Raw genomic sequence first — 22,281 nt, 5'->3', positions numbered from 1 at the left:
TAATTAAGTGTGACTTAATTGTAATATTTCAAATGTTTAAAACTGATAGTCAGTTTTGAAAACCAAAAACCAAAAAATTATGCTGAATTGATCATTGATTAATTGGCATTAAATGGATTCATGAAGTTTTGATTTTATGCTAAATTAATGTGTGATTAATTGGCACTAAATTGTTTGAGGGAGATTTTGGTTTTATATAAACCAAGCCTCACGTGTGATTCAAAACACGCAAAAAGAAAAAAGTTTGTATCCTAATTTTTGGGTTGTTTGAAATATAGTAGTGTTGAGTTGATTTTTTTTCCACGAATCAAATTTTGATGCAACAAAGATTGGTCTCCATATGGATACGCGTGTAGGACCTTCATACTTTTGAAGGATAATTTTCGAAAGCCATTGCAGTCTCCTGAGGTAATTTTACAAACCGTTTTGTCTAAACTATTATAGTATATGCATATTTTAACACAAATAGATCCATAATTTTCCGTAGTGTATGTTATGAACATGCATATTAACCTTCAATGATATGTGAAATTTTTTGCCTTTTTTGCTCGAATGGAATGTGCCCTATTCATAGAAATTCTTCTGGGCCGCTGAGCTGCTTGTCAGCCCCGCTAAGCAGCTGATCGAACCTTTCAGCATGGGTTTGGTCCCTTAATCAAGCAGCTTTGTCACCTCCTTATGCTTGACTCATCAAAGCTAGTTGTGAGCTATGAAACCAGCTATTGTGAGCTACTCTGGAAAGCCTATGATAGGCTACTTTAGGTGAGTTCATTGGTGACTTCATGGTTTGCGTGTTGGCTAAGTCAAGTCTGGGTGCATACCGCTTAGTACACATGTTGCACCGCTAAGCTGCTTATTCAGTAGCTTTGATCAGGCTGACTGGGACGTGGCCTGGTGCTTGCTTATCTGAGCAAGAGTCTGGTTCTCCGCTAAGCTGCTTGGTTGGACCGCTAAGTTGCTTGTTCAGCAACTTGGGCATGTGCCAAGCTCGTGTCTGACCGTGTTAAGCTTGAGTTCTGACCGTGCCAGGACTAGTCTGGTGCTAGGCTGAGCGGCCAAGCAGGTTCGCTCAGCTGCTTGCTTGAGCAGCTTGGTCCAGGTCAGCTTAGCATGGCTTGGTCCACGCTTAGCTCCCTAGTTGGGACCTTGGGTTTTGACTTTTCTTTTTTACCATGAATCTTTTGTTTCTCTTCTTTTCTTCTTTCTAAATCCTACAAAATACATTAAAAAAAGCATTTCAAACACAAATATACAAGATTGTGATATTTTATACAAAAAGTATTGTTTTAAGTTGGTTTTTCACAATTATGCTTAACATAAGTGCCATAAAAGTGTATGAAATTTAGTTATGTTAGGCACTTATCATGCTCCAAACTCAGGGAGGCACTAAAGCCGACACTAAAATATTAATGTTAATGAATCAAAAAAACGTACCTCCAACATGTGTTGTCTCACACGAAGCGCTCTTTTAACGTCATTAGCTTGACGGTTGGCCTTTGTATATCAGTCAGGATCCCATGAACTGATACCCGAGGGTGGAGGGAGTGTCTTTACTTTCATTTTAGGAGTGTTTTTCCTTTCTCCAAATTATCACATTTAGGTGTGTTCCTCAAGCTCTCCTCATGTGGGTTGTAGACGAGTGTTGAAGTTGCATTTATAGAATCACTACTCTTAGCCACTTCCTTATCAAAATTTGAAGTGTCACCTTCCAAAATGATTCTATCCAAGAGATCCTCATATTCACTTTAGGCACTTCCTCTTTCACTACTTGGATTGACATATCAACCTTGCAACATGAGCCCTCAAGAGAAGGTTGTTTAATAGATTTAGTAATATCAAATTCGACATTTTCATCCTCTATGTTTAGGGAAAGTTTTCCATTTTTAACATCAATTATAATACCAGAGGTAGCCCAAAATGGTCTATCCAGTATGATTGGAATTTGTGCATCTTCTTCCATATCTAGTATTACAAATTTTGTTGGAAAGAAAAATTTCTCAACTTTGATAGGAACATCCTCAAAAATGCCTATAGGGAATTTGACTGACATATCCCCTAATTGAAGTGATATAGTAGTGGGTTTTAGTTCACTCATGTTCAATTTTTTACATACGGATAAGGGCATGAAACTCATACTTGCCCCTAAGTCACATAAAACACGGTCAAAATTAGTACTACCAATTAAGCAAAAGATAGAGAAACTACCATAATCTTTTAGTTTTGGAGGCAATTTATTTTGAATTAAAGCATTCCACTCCTCAATTAAAGCAATTGTTTCATAATCATCTCATCTTCTCTTTTTAGATAGAATATCCTTAAGAAAATTCTTGTGCGCAAACATCTTTTACAGTGCCAGAAAAAGAGAAAGAAAATTTGCCAAAAAAGGAGGAAAACGCAACCCAAAAAAAAAAACACTGGCCTATCACTAACCTTGTTAAGGATCGATTTGCCTAAGATTCACACCACGACAAAGAAACACTGAATCCACTAAAAACTGAATATTTGATAAAAACATCTCATTTAATGCATGAAGTAAATTATCCCTCTTAAAGATCACAATCACCAAATCATTATTCCAATCTCAAATACAACTTTAATTTCATATTCAATTCTCTCATCATCACTTATAGCCCAAACACTAGTCAATTTTCCATGATCATTATTTTTAGTATTTCTTATTAAAGAGACATGCATGAAATAGAGAGAAATATATCAAAGGAGTAATTACCCAAACTAGGGCAGTTTTTTAGATGATTATTGTGGAAGTCCTCTCAAATTAAAGTCTGTTACGACATTGTGAATAAAAGGATAACCCCCAGTATCTGATGTTGGGGCAATTTGTTAGGTTGGATCCCACTTTTCTCGAATCGAAAAGTTTCACGAAGCCCAAAACTGAGGCAAATTTTACATAAGGTTGTAAAAAGAACAAAAACAAAACAAAAAGAGCGCTAGGTTGAAAACCCGCAAGGGCGGCCTAAGAAAAGGAGAGCGGTACCAAGTTGAAAACCTGAAAATATGATTTAGTATCATTATAGAAAGAGAGAATTCCTGACAGATACCTACATTAGGTATTATGGGCAAAAATTAGGGAAACTAAATGAACACCTTTATGCAAATGTCCCTTATAGTTTAAGCAAACTGGGGCAATCAAATTATTTCCTCATAAGGAAAACACGCAATCACATTTCCATCTCCCAAGGGTGAAGTATTAAACAACTTATACCAGGGAAACATTATTGAGATAATTGTTCTTCTCAATACAACATTGGGACAATAAGCAATTTGTAGATCATCCAAGTCAACAGTAGGTAAAATATATGCTTTTTGGGTCCTGTACCTCAATGAGCATTCAAAACCAAGCTTTTCGGGTCGTGTGCCTCGAAGTGTAATCTAAACTTTCTTCGTCTTGTACCTCGGCGTGAAAACTTAATCTTTCTAGGCTATGTGTTTGATGTTTTATATAATTTTGAGGGGCCCGTGCTTGACGACCTCAAATTATACCTTCAAGGACCCCATGCTTGACGACATCGAATTCAATCTTTCCAGGCCCCGTGTCTGATGTTTTTTTATAATTTTGAGGGTCACATGCTTGACGGCTTCAAATTATACCTTAGAGGATCATATGCTTAACGATCTCGAAGTCTTTCTTTCTAGGCCTTATGCCTGATGTGTTTCAAATTTATACTTTCGAGGACCTCGTGCTTGACGACCTCAAAGTCAACATTTCCAAGACCGTAAGCCTAATATGAATCCTTTCCATTCCAAGTTCTGGAAGTACATGGACCTCTGTTCTCGGTTTTTTATCCTTGTGTCTCCAAACTTTGGCAGTACACCAACTTGCGTCTTTGGTTTCAACATTTTCATCCCAAGTTTTGACAGTACACTGACCTGCGTTCTTGGTTCTTAACCTAGTGTCTCCAAATTCCGGCACTACACCTAATTGTGTCCTTGGTTCACTTCCACTATCCATCACACCTCTCGAGAACAAACTTGAATCATCTTGAAGACAACTCAACTCATAAGATGATATACACTTTCAGGTAGTGTGAAGTTGTTATGTCAGTTTTTATGGATCTTGACAAAATTAGCATTCATTTCTTAACTGGTTACTTACCATGATATCCATTTCTTAAAGATTTTCTCAAAATAAATTAATTAAACAAATGTTTTTCTAAAAATAATTTAATCAAATTCAAAACAAAGGGAAAAATCTAATTGGAAATGGGTTTTTAGAAACCCACAGCCTTTTCCCTAAAATAAAGAGTAAATATTTTGAAGTCTTTTATTGTTTATTTGGATTATAAAAAAATTATAATAAATAAAACTATTTCCATTAAATGTTTTATATGTTAAACCTGAATTTATTAATATAATTAAATAATTAAAGGGGAATATTCTAAGCATCCCTCATTTTAATTTCAAATAATTAATAAACAAGTAAACAAATAAAAAAAAGGCTAGGTCAAATGACCAGAAAGTTTAGTGGGATTTTATCCCTTAAAAAACATAAAAATAATGTGGAGATAAGTTGTTGACAAGATTTTAGAAGGTTAAGTTGTGTTAACTTTTCTATAAATAGGATTAGCTTAGGATGCATGCATAAGGGGTTCTCTTCTTGATATAAAAAAACACTGCCAAAAAAAGAGAAAGAAAATTTGCTAACAAAGGAGGAAAAACGCTGCCCAGAAAAAAAGAGAGGAGATTTTCCAAAAATTCAACGTGTGATCCAGTGTGGACGAAAACGGGGGAAGTAGCGTGCACCCGTCCTTAACATTGATGGACCAGTCCTCATCACAAGCATCATTGTTGACCTCTAGCTGCACCAATCAAAATGTGACATGTTGACGAGCATAAGGCTACAAGCATGAACACATCTGCACCAAATCCAAGCTTCATTCCCAGCTTTTTATCCCTTATGGTCGTGATCATAGTAGGCACAATGATCCTGCTCTCCCAGCCAATCATGAGGCGACAACCACGCGGGTTCACCTCCTCCTCGTAGACACGTCCCCATTTGATTCATGTCCCCCTTCACTATTTGATTCAGTATAACCATGTGCATCCTAAGCACGGTACACTGTTCTCCATAGTCAACCAGGACCTGCCATGTGTCCCTCGTACCTAGCCACAGTCATTTCAGCCAATCTCGTTGTGATGCATCAGTGCTTTTTGTGCTCCGTGTTACACCCGATTAATACTCATCCAGGTTTCAAACTCTACTTTTTATTATTATTTCTAAGGCAATTTAATTGTTTAGGAATAGTAACAAACATATTTAGTCAATAAAAATAATATGTTGAACAGTTGGTATAATAATTCTATTTTGGAATAATACTTTTTATCGTTTTCCTTCTAGCAACTAATTAAATGATCTATTTTTTCCTGGAAATAATATTATTTTTATTTATCATCATTTAGAAAAGCCAGAACCTTTCCCAATTTACAATTTTTTTAATGAGAATTTTATTTGATTCAAAATACCTCCATATAAAGTTAATCATTATCTATAGAAAAATTCTTTTGTATAACCATTTCATTATCAATGTTTATAAAAGAATATATGACCTTTTGGAATTAATCAAAGAATGGAGGTTGGTGGTGGTAGCACTTCTTGTCCTCATATATCCTTGAACGGTCGTGTTACGATGCTTCTTTTCATTCGATTAATTTCTAAATTAATAATAAAAAACCAAAAATATATTACAATTATTTTCAAACCTTTTTAAAATGGGATGTGGTGGAGACATTAGTTTCTACTATTTCACCCTTTGTAAGGAGTTAACTATTTTACCAAGAAACCATTTTAAAATTTAGAACTACGTAGTCTTAATTTCCTAAAGCATTTAGGGATACATAGAGCAACATTTAATCTTTTCAGACATAAAAATAAAGAAAAATAAATATTTTGTTTTAGACAATTTCATTTTAAATAAACTAAGGGTATTTAAATCATGCAATTGGCAAGGGTGTCGTTTAATTATGGGCGGACAAGGTGCTAATACCTTCCTTGATCCGTAATCGACTCCTGAACCTAGATATCAAAATCCAAAGCCCAATCTGATTGGACTCAAAGATTTTCTGCATTTTTAACCATAAAATGTAGTGGCGATGCTAAGAGGTCGTGCAACCGAAAATCGGGGCACGACAGCTATCCCGGAAACATATATGTTTGCCTATTAAAGTTGCTAGTTTGTTGGACAATTTGTGTTTCTAACATTTTTCACGGATTGTCAGATTTTCTATCTTCGAATCATTTAACATATTTGCAATATTTTTATTAATTGTGATTTGATCCTCTTTAAATTTATTAAGGTTAACTAGTAATTTTTCCTGACTTTCCATTATTGTTATCAATAGGAGAAGATTGTACCTGTGGAAACTATGTTGTAGGTTTCCTATTACCTTGCTCATCCTGATGTTGATGATTTAAAGTGTTGTTGTTCTTCTAAGAAAGGTTGGGATTGTTCTGCCTTTATGGTGGGTTGAATTGTTGTCAACTCCTCTCCTTATAATCATAGTAATTGAATGATTCAGTTTGTTCATTGGCCCAAGCTCCATGTACATGTTTATTGAATTGTTTCCATTCAGACCACTCATGCCATTTTGCTCCACACCCATCATTTATTATAGCAGACCCAATAACATTAGTATGATATTTTTAAAGCCTTCCAAACTTTTGAGAAAGGTTCTCCAGCATGGAAATTACTTTTTCCATTTTATTTCTAGAATATTGTGCACTAGAGTCTCTCCTTCGATGATTTCTCATCTCATTCACCCATTGATGATGATTGGAAACCATATTCTTGGGATGGAAAGTCACCCATTGCATATAAAGACACCACTTATTGAAGAGTCCAACAATTGTTGGGATGGAAAATCTAGCCCACTGTAAATGTTCCGAACCAACATCCAAGGTGGAATACCATGATGAGGGCAAGCTTCAGTCATCTCATTTAATCTTTCCCAGGCCTCATCAATTGACTCCCCATCCTTTTGACTGAAGTTTTGGATGAGATGCTTACAGTGCACAGTTTTGGAAGGAGAAAAGTATTTTTTGAGAAAAGCTTCCTCCAAAGTTCACCATGTTGCTTGAATTTCAGCATTTTGATTCTTTAGCCTCGTCTTAGCTCCGTCTCTAAGAAAATATGGAAACATGCGGAGACGAATGATACCTTAAAAAGCCCCATGGATCCTTACAGTCTCACAAAATTCCAAGAACTGATCAATATGGGCATTTGGATCTTCATGAGCTCCTCCTCCAAATTTATTTTGCATCACCATTTGGATAAGAGCATATGCCATAGAAAAGTTTTTTGCCTCAATAGTTCGGCGGATTATTCCAGGACGTGAACTATGAGCATTAGGGGTTGCGTAGTCGCAAAGTGGTTTTTCATCTCGTTCAACCATTGTTTGTATATGCACACGTCTTTCTCTTGTTCTTTCTCTTTGTTGCCTTCTTCTTCTATGAAAAGTCCTTTCTTGCTTTGAGTAGTAATTTGAACATTGCATAAACCAAATGGGAAACCTGTAGAGGTATCAAGAAAAAGAAAAATATGTAATATACTAGAGCAAAGTAATGAATTAATTGAGAATTAAATAAATTTCAACACAGTCCCCGGTAGTGGCGCCAAAAACGTGATAGGGCAAATTACAAGTGCACGATTATGTCGTCAAGTAATAAAATATCGACCGCACGAGGACTAGAAAATTCCTTTAGTTACAACAATTAATTTATACTTAACTCAAAGATGAATTAAAAATGAATTTAGAAAAATTGAACAGTTGACAGTAATAATTATGAAAATATTAAAAAAGATTCAAATCTAATTTAGGAATAGTTCTCGGAATAAGGGTTACCGCCTTTACACTCGCAAATCCTTGTTTTGCTCCTTTTCATGAACTTTAAGTTGTAAGGGTAAATTGCTCTTTGATATATGTCACCCTCTCTCGGGCTCTGATATGTGTACTCAATTGAAGTCGTACCTACTCTCGTGGTATAATTATCAATTGAATCATTTACTTGGCTCTTTCTATCCAATCACTTTGTAGCAACCCAAAGTGAATTCTAGAAACTACCGAGAATCCTAAGACTACTCTCGTGAATTAGAATTCTAGTTTGAATAAGTGATGGTCATATAGTTGGGTTCACCTCTCGGTCCTTCCCCGATGTATCTAAGAGGTGTAATTTTTTGGTCAGACAACTCACACGAATAAAACTTAGTTTAATGATTCAAATCACAATACTAAATGAATAGAAATAAGAACAACTGTTTATTGAATGTAAAAGGGCATAACCCTAATCCTAGAAAGAAAGAGAATTACTCACTTATGATGGAGAACAGAATCCCAAATTCTAAATTAGAGAATTGTAATCTAAAGTATAAAGTGTAAAGTGTTTCATCCTTAAGGGAGAACCCTCATTTATCTTAATTACAAAATATTGGGCTAAGCCCAACAAAAAAAATCTAAAAATAGGAATAGAAATAGGAATAGAATATAACATTCACAACTTCTTTTAGCCCTTCAATTGGTCTTCGCATAGCCTCGACACCGAATTCCATCTTCTTGCACCAAATCTCTACTTTTTTTGGCTTCATCCATCCAAACTACACAATATAGCTGAAAACACATGCTCAACCCGAACAAAGAGAAATAAAAGCTAAAAACAATCCTAAAGTCTTAATTATGTCCTAAGATGCAAGTTAAGTGCAATGCAAATGTAGCATAATTTCACACTCATCAAAAATAAAGATTAGTATATAACATATAACTATCCAAGCATACACAGATAACTCGCTAACCTACCTATGCGCTGCTCCAAGATTACGTCCCCCTTCTGTAGGGATGAGCAGGGTACAGTTGCACATTCTAAAAGCCAATGTAGTATCTCTTCGGCCACCTCCATTTCCTTACCAGTCAAACTTCCGTCACTAGTCAGAAACCCTTTATGTTTTTTATGCAACTCCTTATTCTAGGCAAAGGGGAATCGTCTCCTTAGATCCGACCCATAAGCCTATGGGTGACTAGCCACCCCTTCGATCTCCACTCGGTTAAAACCCCTCCTCCAGTTCTTCATTGAATGATCAAAAGGGGTGAATAAAGCTTGCTTATTCCTCGACTAAAGGCACACCCACCCGTGACGACCTTCTATCACTTTATTCGAGTTAGTATTATGGGTATCCCAGAACATCCAGAAAAATAGGTTAACCAAACAGGGATGCTCGTTAACCCTACACCATATGACGAACGTCCGGATAAAGCCCCATGCATTCAGATGGAGCTAAGAAGGAGCAACCTAAAGGTGACCTAGAATGGGCACGCTCAAGTCGTCAAAAGGAAGATGCAATCTGAGCTTTCGTTAGTAAATATCATATAAGTAGAAGCTGTAATCAATCCCGCCTCAACCTGGAGGTCCTGCCATGACCTCTCATCAGCTTGAGGAGACTTCAGTACAAGGTGTTCATCGGACTCTCGAGAATGTTCACTTTAGCCTGACCCTCGGCCGGGAAAAAACTACTCAATCCTAAGATCTCCCGGTCCACCCACCAATACCGACCACCAGGCTTGTCAAACTAGTGGGAATGACCAACTAATTAGCTTTCGTTGTGTATGTGCCATAAAGAACCTACGACCATACGAAACATCAGACCTCAAACTAGAATCATTACTCATAGTTGCTCGGTCAATCTGCATTTTCCCCCATATCATCATTCTCTCTCTCTGGCCGACCATCGAGGTTTGGGCTAGGATATCACCCGACCTCCTCTCAAAGGCCGACTTTACACGCTGGCGTCGTCGGGAAGGGATAGTGGAGATAGGTGGAGGTTTGGACAAAACCTCCATGCTACCTTAGCTAAGTTCATGCTCGGTAGAGGAGGACATTATCAGAAGTAAGAGTAACGAAAAGAAAGAAAAATTACCTAGTAAGTACTTCGAAGAAGATGAAGGTGTATAATTGGTCGGCTCGAGAGCAAGTTCTGCAACAAGAGTTTTCAAAAAAAGAAATAAGCAAACTGGAATGACTGGAGGAAGGACCATCCTTATTTATAGGAAGGGCCCAAATTCATCCAACGGTGGACATAGCGACTCACATGGAGGAGTAGCAGAACCTTCGAAAAATGGTCTAGTTCAAAATACATCATCCCCATTCAAAAGGCACTCAAGTACGATCCAACGACGGCCCAAGAACCAAGACGAAAGGCGACAAGAAACGAACCGATGAGCCACACTCAAGTACTCTACACCACAAAACTGTCCGATAACCAAGCGCAACCCCAAAGGCTAACGACACCCTATTGATGCACCTAGAGTCTACCAGCATGCTTGCCTACCGAACATACTACTATATTGTGGGAAATTGTTCCATCCCGATCATCTAGGCGTTTTAACTAACCGGGATGGTCTCCCCTCTAGTCAAGCAAAGACCGGGTATAACCAATTAAAGGGCTTGGCCGAAGTCATTCCCCTTATGTCAAACATCCCAGGTCGGGGTCGGGATCACTCCCGGTCTAACACACTGGCAATAGTGTATTCTCATGCCACCTACAATTCCACCTACCCTCTACCAACATCACAAAGACATACTGCAATAAGCTACCACACCTGCCACATGCTACAAGTCAATTATGTACAAAGTATGGCCCTACCAAAGCCACCTGACATGCAAAAGCAGCCCCTGACAAGTCGGAAATGTCGGCCATACCAACAGTATCCTTTAGAGCCACATCATCCACCACAACCACTATAAATAAGGGTTCCCCCAATATGAAGTATCACTTAGAACTTATTACTTGTCATTATTACTCTCTACTTACTTCTCATATCTCATTTATTGGTTACGGGCATTACCTCTTTAGTCTTACTGATTTGATCGTCGGAGAACCTTTTTAGATATTTCAACCAGCGGGTCCAAGTCCACCTTCATCCAGATTCCTCTCGTTCGACCAAACTTGTTCATCCACAAAAGATCATTTATGTATTATTAATGTAAAGATTTATATATAATCATTATACATTCACAATTTATTTAGATTATTTATCTAAATAGTCAATGATAATTAAATATAAGTGGTAAATGATATAGTGACACTATATCAAACTCATATAACTATCAATGCATATATTTTTCTTCTTCTATCATTTGAATATCAAACTCATTTATATAAATGCACATAGAAAAAATAATATATTCTCTATGAATCTTCATGCATAAAAAAAATTAAACATATGTCATAAATTAATATTTTATTTATTGATGATTGGGTAATAAGTGATATACATAACTTTGATGTAGTATATAGAAAATTTTATAGGAGGATAAATTATTATTCATGTGTCACTATCACTATATTAGAAATTGCAAAGAACATTGTTAAGATACAACAAAATAAGGAGGGCATATCTGGACTGGTAGATGCATCTGAAAGAAGTTTAGACGTTATAACTCAAAACCTTCACCAAGCTTGGCAACATTCTTTGTATCAATTTCATGAATTGATCATCACCCGCTTTGAGGAGAAAAGATAAATTTTCTATGACTTATATAGTCAAGAATCCCAAGAAAACATTGGTTTCCATGCTCAAACTGAAAGACTATATGTAATTGATTATACATTGAATCAAATAAAGGTAATAATATGTACTTATTTCTATTCCATTTTTTTGTTATTATCCAATGAAAAATATCACTTAATTAAAAAGAAAAATACAAAATAATATTTTTATATTACTTAAAGAAAGGTGATAGATTATGTAATAATCATTTCAGGATAAATAATCCATATTCAATAATGAGAACCCATAATACATTCAACTCATGGTCTCAAATCAAATAAGAGTGAAAGACCATATATCTTCATTACATTGCTAACTTGGTCTCTTTTGGGATCATCTCTTAAAATCCTTCAGCCAAAACTAGGAAATCATCAAAAACATGCTCAAGTTACCTGAGCACACAGTCCAAGCTATAATTGTATCTCTTTCTCACATCACAAACACAAATTAAGATAATTGGAATGGAGACCCTAATTACCAATTGATACTTAGAAACTAATCCATCACTAGAACAAAATTATCAAAGTGAAAGCATCAGAAAAATTCCATTCCAATCACTAAGTATTGACCTTATTTTTTTAAACAATATTCGTCTATAGTGATACGGATACATAAAGGTTTTTGAAATATCAATGTTTCATAATAATAGTACAGATTAATCGGAATGCTCAAAAGGATTAGAGTAAAATTAATCATCAATGCTTTTGATAGAATGAATTGTGGTGCAACCCAACAAAATCAATCTTCTCCAAAAAGAAAACTTTTCCCAAGCTTTCAGAGGAAAATAGATTTATTACAAGCAAAGCAACAAAACCAACTATTCCTATACAATTCCAATATGTAGAAGGAAGGCAATTCACGACATTCTCACTTCTACTTAGTAGAGTCTGAGAGGTAGATATATACACCTTTACCTTCAAATATAATGAGGTTGTTTCAAGATTTAAACAAATGACCTTCAAATCAAGAAGTAGTCAATTTGACCATTGTATGAGGCTTACCTCGTACAATTCCAATGTGTATCCATACTATTTGTCAGAGAAGGAAGAATTTTGACAATAGCATATCTCATTCCCTTCAATCTAATTGTCTCCCTTCAATGCAATTGTCCACATTAAATACCAATACAATGGATGTTCTTCTAACATATATGAAAATACACTAAGTTAGAATTCCTATTTAACAACAATCATTCAACAATGTTTGTTAGTATAACATAGTTAAATGTAAGGTGAAAGAGAATAAACAATATCACTAAAATCAGCGCTATTAAATTTAATAGACAGATATACATTCAAACAACAATTGTTTCAACGAGTTGAATGTATACCTCAAAGATTTAACAGTGCTGGTTGATTTGCATAGAATTAATAGCAATCTTTCTAGTGAACATTATTGAAACTTGTGCCTATTTATATCATTTAATACTTTTTGTATTAGATACTAGATACATTAACTTCCACGTTTAAATTAGATATGCTCAAAAGCTAACTGCCCTTATAAATAAAATTTTCAAACATCAACTCAACATGATTAATTAGCCACACAAAAATTAGAGGAAATCATATAAGATTACATCAATTATTGCTTCAAAGAGATGAAGCTTGCATGAGCAGCATAATCATGCAGTAACCCTATGAGATTCCAAGGTGTAGAGTGTATTTGGGTTAAGTCTATGTTATCTATGTTATTTTAATTAATTAAATTTTACCCTGAAAGTTGCAATTAGTAACAGTTATTTTTTCTTCGGTAGTAATGAAGAAGAGAATAAGACAGTGTTGAAAGTTGGTTGCAAGGTTTTAGGTGTTTGTATGTTTGGTCAGAAATCATTGCTGATCTTGAACAAGTTTGTCACGCCTAGGATAGTACAACTTCACTTTTTTTTTTCTTTGCTTATAGAAAGGGAAATCAGGAATGTGGAGGGTAAAGAAACTTACAAAATTTTAATTTATTTAATTCAAAAAAAAATAAAGAATCTAGACACTTACAATTTTTTTGGTGTCATGTATTAAAATATGTGACAAACTTGGGCTAACTCAAAAAGAATTTGAACAGCTTGAAACTTGACTTTGTCTCAAACGAGCTATATTTCTAGCTCAAACTCAACTCGATTGAAGTTCGTGAACAATTCGATTCGACTAATCAATTGAAATTAGTTTGGTTAGATAAGAATTTACAATCTGTTTAATTCAACTCTTAACTTAATTAGTTCAGCTCCACAACTCAAATGATTATTACTAATTTAGTATGTATAATTAAAAAAATTTCTGTATGCATATATATATATATATATATAGACATATATACACATAGACATATAATATATATATACAGTAAGCTCATAAACTTAATGAGTGAAACTATATATGACTGAAGTTTGACTTATTTATTTAACGAGTTTATTTTTTGTCTCAATTTTGATTCCTTTGGTTTATGAATCAAATTTATCAAATTAGATAACGAGTCGGGTTCCGAATAAATGTAAAGTTTATACACATCATCAAACCGAAAATAATTGTTTTTAAATAAAGATATAGGATGTATAAAAATATTACTTACCAGTGTTATATTTTTATTTAAAAATAAAGACCCACAAATCTCTTCTGAAATTTACCCCAACAAAATGCTAAGTTGCTTGTCTTGTATGGCCTTAACCTTGCATTAACCATTTATGAGAATTAGAACTTGATGACTTTGAGGATGTTAATTAAATTATTGTTATCACCTTAAGATTTGATTTCAAGTTGAGTTTTGAAAAGAATGAAAATACTTCATATAACTATCTTATAAGTATATTTTATAGCTTTAAAGTTTTTTCATATCCCTCCAAAACTCAACTTATGAACAAACCTTTAATGTCAAGCTCATGTTGTTGAAGAAAAAACAATAGTCATATACACACATAATGATCATCATACTAAAGTTATTACAATATTCTCATTTCTCATATTCCCCTTTCTCCTTAAAGAAACTTTCTTAATATCAATGGGGTGTTCCTTTCCGAAATGCAAGATATGATCCATGCATCCAAGAACAAATATAACATTCTCTCCTTAATTCCTATAGTTAGTGTCATTTAGGTTGAGTGTACAATATATATTTGCACTTATTATAAAAAAAATTATAGAATAAAGAACTAAATAGAATGCAATCATTCTTGCATTTAAACTCACAATCAACGTTTTTTGGTACAAGGAGGAGTAAAACACCCAATGAAAAACACACTACACTAGAACATTTCTATGAAAATAAGCTCTTGTACAATCAAATAAAAGTAGAGCCTTGCATCCTAAAGGAGCAAGATCCAAAATGTGCATGCCGAGTTCCATATCATGTGACAAGATAGCCAAACAATCCACCACTTGATTAGTCACAACAAATTGTCTAGTATTTTTTCATCCAAGATCTAATCAGATGAACCAAAAAAGCATAAGAGTAGATATGGTTACACTCATTGACTAAATTGACATCCACTTGAGAGTCACTCTCAATAAAAATTTGTCATATCGTTTTTCCCGACGTGGTAGTTATAGCTGAGAAGATGGCCCAGAGTTCTGTCCATAAGACATATGAAGCTCCCAAGTTATTACAGAAGCCAAAGATCCACATACCAAAATTATCATGACAAACCCCACCAAAGTCAACCAGATTTCTTGTCCCCCTAACCGAATCATCCATATTACATTTAAATCAATATGTTGGGGGAGAATCACACCCCACCATGATATGTCAACATAAAGGAGTAGTTTGAGATGGAATTAACCTGCTGGGATGATTACTTACCCCACTATCTTCAGCCAGCTTAGTCGCATAATATACTAGTACAATCAATTTTAACTCATAATTACAAATAATGGTGAGATCATCACAACTTTAACTCAATATTTTTACAAAAATATTAACTTTTAAGTAATACACGCATAATTAAAATGATACACGCATAATACAAAAATAATACACGCATAATACTTTTAAGTAATACACGCATAATACAAAAATAATAACATTCCTTTTATTGAAATGATGCCTATTTGAATTAAATCTCTTTCATGCAGAGTTATGATTATCGATACTCTTTTTGTTCCTAATTTTGTCCATCATAAAATTAGAAATAAAATTTTTAGTATCTACATAATAATTTTCATTGCAATTATATTGATAACCATAAACTTTATTTAAGTTAAATGTCTTGTATTCCAAGTTTGTCTTAGCAAACTATAAATGACTTGCATTCCAAGTTTGTCTTATATGAGATGATAAATCCAAAAAAACACCTTCCAAGTTGAACTAGTTACCCAAAAATACCATGGTTGCTTGCCTTGCATTGTCTTTCATGCCCATCGCATAACTCTCATAAAAAATAATGTAATAGTGGGTGAACATTAATTAATCTAATATCCATATATTAGATGATTATATTGCTAGAACAAACAAATCAATCAAAAGCCAAGTATCAATAAAAACTGAGAAGGTTGATTCAAGAAAAAAAAATCTCATTTTAAATCTTATTATAAGAGTTAGAACTTCTCATGACTTTAATGAAATTAATTTAATCATCCTTGTTTTTGTAGGATTCGTTTATGAGTTGGTTTTGGAGGGATCAAATGGGAATGTTTCATAGTCAACTAACAATTATATTTAATGGCTCTAAAGGCTTTCTTTCATTCCCCTCCAAAACTCAACTTGCAAACAAACCTTTAATGTCAATCTCATGTTCTTGGAGAAAAAACAATAGAGTATATGGAAATTCACACATGATGATCATAAGATTTAAGCTATTATAACATTCTTATTTGTCATATTTCTTTTTATCCTTAACCAAACTTCCTTAAGATTGATGAGGTGTTCCTTTATGAAGTGCAAAATATTCGTTCATACATCTAAGAATAAATATAATATTCTCTCCCTAATTCCTTAAGTTAGCACTATTTATGATTAATGTACAATATATATTTGCAACAAATATTATAAAAGCAAAAGAGTTATAGAATAAAGAATTATATAGAATGCAATCAATTTGGTAATTAAATTCATAACCAACTTTAACTCCTAAATTCAAATAATGATGGAATCCATCACAAGTTATCAAACACAAAATTAATATTCAATATTTGTACAAAAATATTAACTTTAAGTGGTATAATCAATATAGTAATTAAATACTGCTGATTAAACCCATCAAACAATAAGTTTTTTGTGAGCTAATTTATTGTCCAGCATGAAAATCTTATTGATTTATCACATTTTTTTTTTATAGACAAATATTAGTATTCGTAGTAAGTCAGACTTAAATTCTTAACATCCTTATCACTTCATTTCTTACACCTTTCACCTTAACCACCTTATGACTCCCTCTATTGATTTATCCCACATTTATTACAATGTGGATGTTTGGAATTTTGTGAAACAATAGTCTTCCTTTAGGTCCGTTAGATGACAGAAAATACCCACACATGCAAAAATATGAACATTGACCAAATAGTAATTATGTTTTTATGAAGAATTATGTCCCTTTGGATTCAAATTCTTCCTCATAGAGTCATGATTATCCGCACTCTTTTTATTTCTAATTTTATCCATCATAAATACAAAAATAAAACTTTTAATATCTACATAATAATTTTGATGATAATTATATTCATATCATAACTTTTTACTTAAATAATATCACTACATCACTTAAATAATATCACGTTGATTTTCATGGTAATACTTTGAACTCATTTTCAATTTCGTAGCAAACTACAATGCCTTCCATTCCAAGTTTGTCTGAGATGACAAATCCAAAAATACCATCCAAGTTGAACCACTTTGGCAAATTTTAGCTTGCCATTCTACAACTTTGGTTAATTAATAGAGAGCTTTTGACAGTTATTTCTGATTTTATTCCAAGTTTAAGCTGGGTTAGTACTTTGTAGTGAGCTATTTAAATTGGCAACATCTTGTTTCATGTTAAGTGCGTGAAAGAAAATGATGCTTTACTTGCCCCTAGAGCATTTACTTTGTAGTAAAAATAGAAACATTGGATAAATTTTGTTGTTGAATTCAATCACAAAGTGGTAAAGAATTTAGTGTATCATAGCATGATAAGTTTTAAGTAAAGTCTCTTTTGTTCTCTTTCTTTCCATAGTTTAATGGAAGAGTAATGATATATTCTCTTACTCACGGGAAAGAAAAGTAATACACATCACTTGTAAACTAATTATTATTAAATAAAATATCACATTTTAACAAATATTATTTTACGCTATAAGGGGATTTGTAGGAGAATCGGTAGGATTATATATCATTTTAGTTAATGGAAATAACTTAACTTAAAAGGCAATTTATGCTAAGTTAAGTTAAACTGCATAATTAGATAAAACATCCCCTGATTTTCTTCCACAATTCTTTTCTTCTATTGTAATGGCTAACATGGCCTCAATCTTAACCATTAAAACAATATCAGTGAGGCCACATCATAGAAAATAACACAAATGTTCCTAAGTTCCTATCTTATTCTGAAGTTATAAATATGCTTCCCATTCATACATTAGATACAATCAACAATTGCAATATAGCAGGAGTTAACACTTATGAAAATGTGGCTTGACAAGAAAATTATCTTCCTACAAATTATATGTTGTTTTTCATTGATTGATATTAGTTACCAAAGACAGAATGAGTACAATTTTGTTGTGAGTTTCACTATACTCTAACCCATTATGTTCCATTTGCAACATCATCATAAATCTCACAATTTTTTATTAGTTTGTCTCCCATTTGTTGCCTTAGATTACTTACATGCTGATTAATTCCTCTTCAAGCACATGCAATGTTATCTTTTTTTGGTATAATCAAGAGTATTCCTCACCCTACAAGTAAGGAACCAATCTCTTTTGAGGTGCATGATTGTCCTTCCCAATAAGTGTCGCTATCGGTATTCGAACCTTTAACCTTTTGGTCTATCTAGGACCCAGTTGGGCCTTATACCACTAGACCAACGCCTTGTTGGTTTATGCAATGTTATGTATTACATAGTATCTTAGGTCTTGGCTAATGTAACTAGTAAATATCTAATTTGATGAATGTTGTAGGTGAAAGAAGCAAATTATACAAGACTATGCAGCACAAAGCCTATACTGACTGTGAATGGAAAATTCCCTGGGCCAATAATTAGAGCCTACTATGGTGAAACAGTATATGTTAATGTTCATAACAAGGGAAAATACAACATCACTTTGCACTGGTATTGATTTTTTAACCACTGTAGTTTTGATGTCATTTAAGAAACAATATGAAAGAAATTAAGTTTAGTACAATGTTACTGATATATGTGCAGGCATGGAGTGGCACAGCCAAGGAATCCTTGGTCAGATGGTCCTGAATACATCACTCAGTGCCCTATCAAACCTGGAGGGAAATTCAGACAGAAGTTGAAATTTTCTATTGAGGAAGGTACCTTATGGTGGCATGCTCATAGTGACTGGTTAAGAGCTACTGTCCATGGACCTATCTTTATCTATCCAAGAAAGAATACATCCTACCCTTTTCAGAAACCCGATGCAGAGGTGACCGTCATATTAGGTACGAAGAATAAATCGCGTATAGGCACATTGTCTATTAGACACGTCCAATAAAATGCTTACTATTTCGAAAAGATAACATATTTTTTATAGTTAATCTAAGATAGTAAAATTCGACTAGCTGTATCTAATGAGCACGTCTAAATATGAAATCCGTTGCCGCTGTCCTACCCTTTAGTTATTTTTACTTATTTGCGTATTATTCTTGTTCATAGGAGAATGGTGGAAGAGTGAAATCATGGATATCCAGGAAGAGTTTCTAAGAACTGGAGGAGGACCAAATATTTCTGATGCTCTCACTATAAATGGTCAACCTGGTGACCTATATCCATGCTCAAAATCAGGTATGCATCAATGTTTCATTTCATAGTCCAAAGTACGTGCAAAATATGAAATACTTAAATACATGCAATATAAGAAAAAACATGTACTACATTTCACAGTTACTAACTCTAGCACATTCTTCAAATTTCAGAAACATTCAAGTTAAATGTAGACCCTGGCAAGACTTATCTTCTGCGCATTATCAATGCTGCGATGAATGTTGTTCTCTTTTTCTCTGTTTCGAAACACAACCTCACGGTCGTCGCGGCCGATGCCAGCTACACCAAGCCATTGACAAGAGATTACATATGCATAGCTCCAGGACAAACAGTTGACGCTTTGTTACATGCCAACCAAGAGCCTAATAACTACTATATGGCTGCAAGGGTATATTCAAGTTCACCTGTACTTACCTTTGTTAACTCCACAACCACAGCTAGGCTTCACTATAGTGGGAACTATACTCCAACTTCATCACCTTCATTACCGAAACTTCCTTACTATAATGACACAAGAGCAGCTTATAACTACTTTGGTAGCATTAAGGGCTTACCTAAGAGATACCCTTATAAAGTCCCAACAAATATCACTACTCACATAGTGACCACCATTTCCCTTAACACATTCCCATGCTCTGAAGGCCAAATCTGTGAGGGACCAAATCGAACTCGTTCTGCTGCTAGCATGAACAACGTAAGTTTTCAAACCCCTAGCAGTAGCATCCTTCAAGCCTATTATAACCATGTCAATGGGGTGTATGACAGAGGATTTCCGAGTCTTCCTCCATTTATATTTAACTTCACAGCAGAATATTTGCCTCTAGACCTTGAGATACCAAAGAGAGGAACTGATGTTAAAGTTATCAAATATGGTTCAACAGTGGAAGTTGTTTTCCAAGGAACAAGGTTGCTTCAAGGTATAGACCATCCCATGCATCTCCATGGCACTAGTTTCTATTTTGTGGGACAAGGACTTGGAAATTTCGATAAACACAAGGACAGAAAGACATACAATCTCGTCGATCCTCCTTTTATAAATACAGTTCTAGTGCCTATAAACGGCTGGGCCGCTATCAGATACAGGGCATCTAATCCAGGTATGCGCGCATCGAAAACCTGCTCATTTTTTTAACTTGTTTTCCTTATCGATTTTCATTCACTACTTTCAAACTCCTTGCCTGAGGCCTCTATACTCTCGATTTTAGGAGTGTGGTTTCTGCATTGCCATCTAGAACGGCATCTCTCTTGGGGTATGGAGACAGTGTTTATCGTGAAGAATGGAAAAGGACATCATGAAAAAGTACTACCTCCACCTCCAGACATGCCTCCATGTTGAAGAAAAATGTGTGTGGAAAACCATGTTCAGTTAAACTATCTTGAGAAATATTCTGTGTGGGAAATAACAAATTGTACTGAATTCTATTGGGATTCTTCTCTTAGGAGCAACTCCTCTCTTACAAAATAGCTAGAATTGTTGTTGAATAGTACACTTAGCTCAATTATTTCTTGTCAATAGGTGTACATTTATCTTCTCTGTGTTATATACAATATAACTCATTTATGTATCATATGATTTTTTAAAGAATAAAATTTCAATTTCTACAATCTCTAAGAGACTATACTGTTAATTCCTTTCATCTCACACCTGTCTTTGATTAATCTAAGCTATCAAACCTGACATTAGTTTTATGGATTTTTTCTACTTATAAACTTTTTTACTCCTCCCTCGTATCCAATGTGAGATTTAACATTTGATTAAAGTCAATAGGATACAATGTTCTATTACTCAATATGTTGTACAAGGAGGATGTTCAATCATTTATGAACAGCAGGTACATGTTGATTCACTTGTTTGACATGTTCATTAAGTTGACATTCTCCATTGCATTATTTAAATCTCTCCTGCTACAACCATTTGCATTTACATGGTTCACTAATCTACCTTACTTATGGTGTACGAAATTCACCATACCATTTTGCACTGGTTCGTCATAACAAAAAAAATGATGAACCTTGAACCGTGTAGCAGGACTATGTTAGATCATGGAGTCAGGGGCCTCGGCCTAAAGATCAACATATCCCATATTTTTCCTACATATTCTCCTTCATTCCTTGATCATTGTAATAGGTGTATGAGATGCTCATACAAGTCCTCTTCATGTCCTTAAATTAGGCATAAATTTTGTCTCTTTCCAGAAATTGACTTAAGATTTACCTTCCAATATTGTTTGTCATCTATACTATATGAAGGTTTACTTTTGGTGTGTTGGGTGGATATATGCAGTTACATAATGAGTCTCACCTTTATGTGTGATTGCTTAAAAAAATACTTAAAAATTAAATTTTAATTTAAATATATATTTTTCAATCAATTATAAATTCATGATACACGGTGTAACATTCATTGTGAAACAACATTTCGAGTATTAAAGTGGAAGACTTTATGTCAATTAAAAAATCATCAATTATGTCGAAAGACCAAGACATGTTCTCCAAATATCATATATATTTTTAGTAGTCGCTGTAATATTTCCTTAATGAAAAGGAATTACTGATTATTGTAGACCAGTATAGCTTATAGGAATTAACTTTTTCGTCTTTATAGAATATGATGATTTTATACTATTAGGTCAATGTCATATTAGTCTCCAAATATCATACTACACTAATTAATGTCTTCCAAATAAATTTTTCAATCATATTAATCTTCCAAAGATTAAATTTACCATCAAATTAGTCTATTCATTAAAATTCTTTATGGCTATAAACTATAAAGAGAGTTTGTTTGAAGAGAAAAAAATTATAAAGAAAATAGTTGAGATAGTAACTATTGCCATACA

At 34.1% G+C, this 22,281-nt stretch overlaps 1 protein-coding gene and 1 long non-coding RNA gene across 2 annotated transcripts; one reads left to right on the top strand and one right to left on the bottom strand.

The window, feature by feature from the left end:
* LOC109325160 lies at positions 2,940–14,059 on the bottom strand. The gene is made up of 3 exons (XR_002105092.1): positions 14,048–14,059; positions 10,015–10,022; positions 2,940–3,093 (listed from the first exon to the last, which is right to left on the bottom strand). It is a non-coding gene; the product is annotated as an uncharacterized LOC109325160 (long non-coding RNA).
* Positions 18,092–20,898, top strand: LOC109363471 (laccase-15-like). Its single transcript, XM_019609738.1, has 6 exons — positions 18,092–18,230; positions 18,630–18,781; positions 18,875–19,119; positions 19,334–19,462; positions 19,594–20,538; positions 20,647–20,898. The coding sequence occupies exons 1-6, from the start codon at positions 18,129–18,131 to the stop codon at positions 20,775–20,777; spliced, it is 1,704 nt and encodes a 567-aa protein (XP_019465283.1). The 5' UTR covers positions 18,092–18,128; the 3' UTR covers positions 20,778–20,898.

The sequence above is a fragment of the Lupinus angustifolius genome, chromosome LG13 (assembly GCF_001865875.1).
Source record: "Lupinus angustifolius cultivar Tanjil chromosome LG13, LupAngTanjil_v1.0, whole genome shotgun sequence".
Taxonomy (NCBI): domain Eukaryota; kingdom Viridiplantae; phylum Streptophyta; class Magnoliopsida; order Fabales; family Fabaceae; genus Lupinus; species Lupinus angustifolius.
This window is presented reverse-complemented; position numbering and strand designations above follow the sequence as displayed.

Excerpts from the sequence above, each read along its gene's own strand:
- LOC109363471 (XM_019609738.1), top strand. The coding sequence starts at position 18,129 with ATGAAAATGTGGCTTGACAAGAAAATTATCTTCCTACAAATTATATGT. Across the intron at positions 18,782-18,874 it reads TACAACATCACTTTGCACTG|GCATGGAGTGGCACAGCCAA; the intron begins GTATTGATTTTT and ends ATATATGTGCAG. Across the intron at positions 20,539-20,646 it reads ATACAGGGCATCTAATCCAG|GAGTGTGGTTTCTGCATTGC; the intron begins GTATGCGCGCAT and ends TCTCGATTTTAG.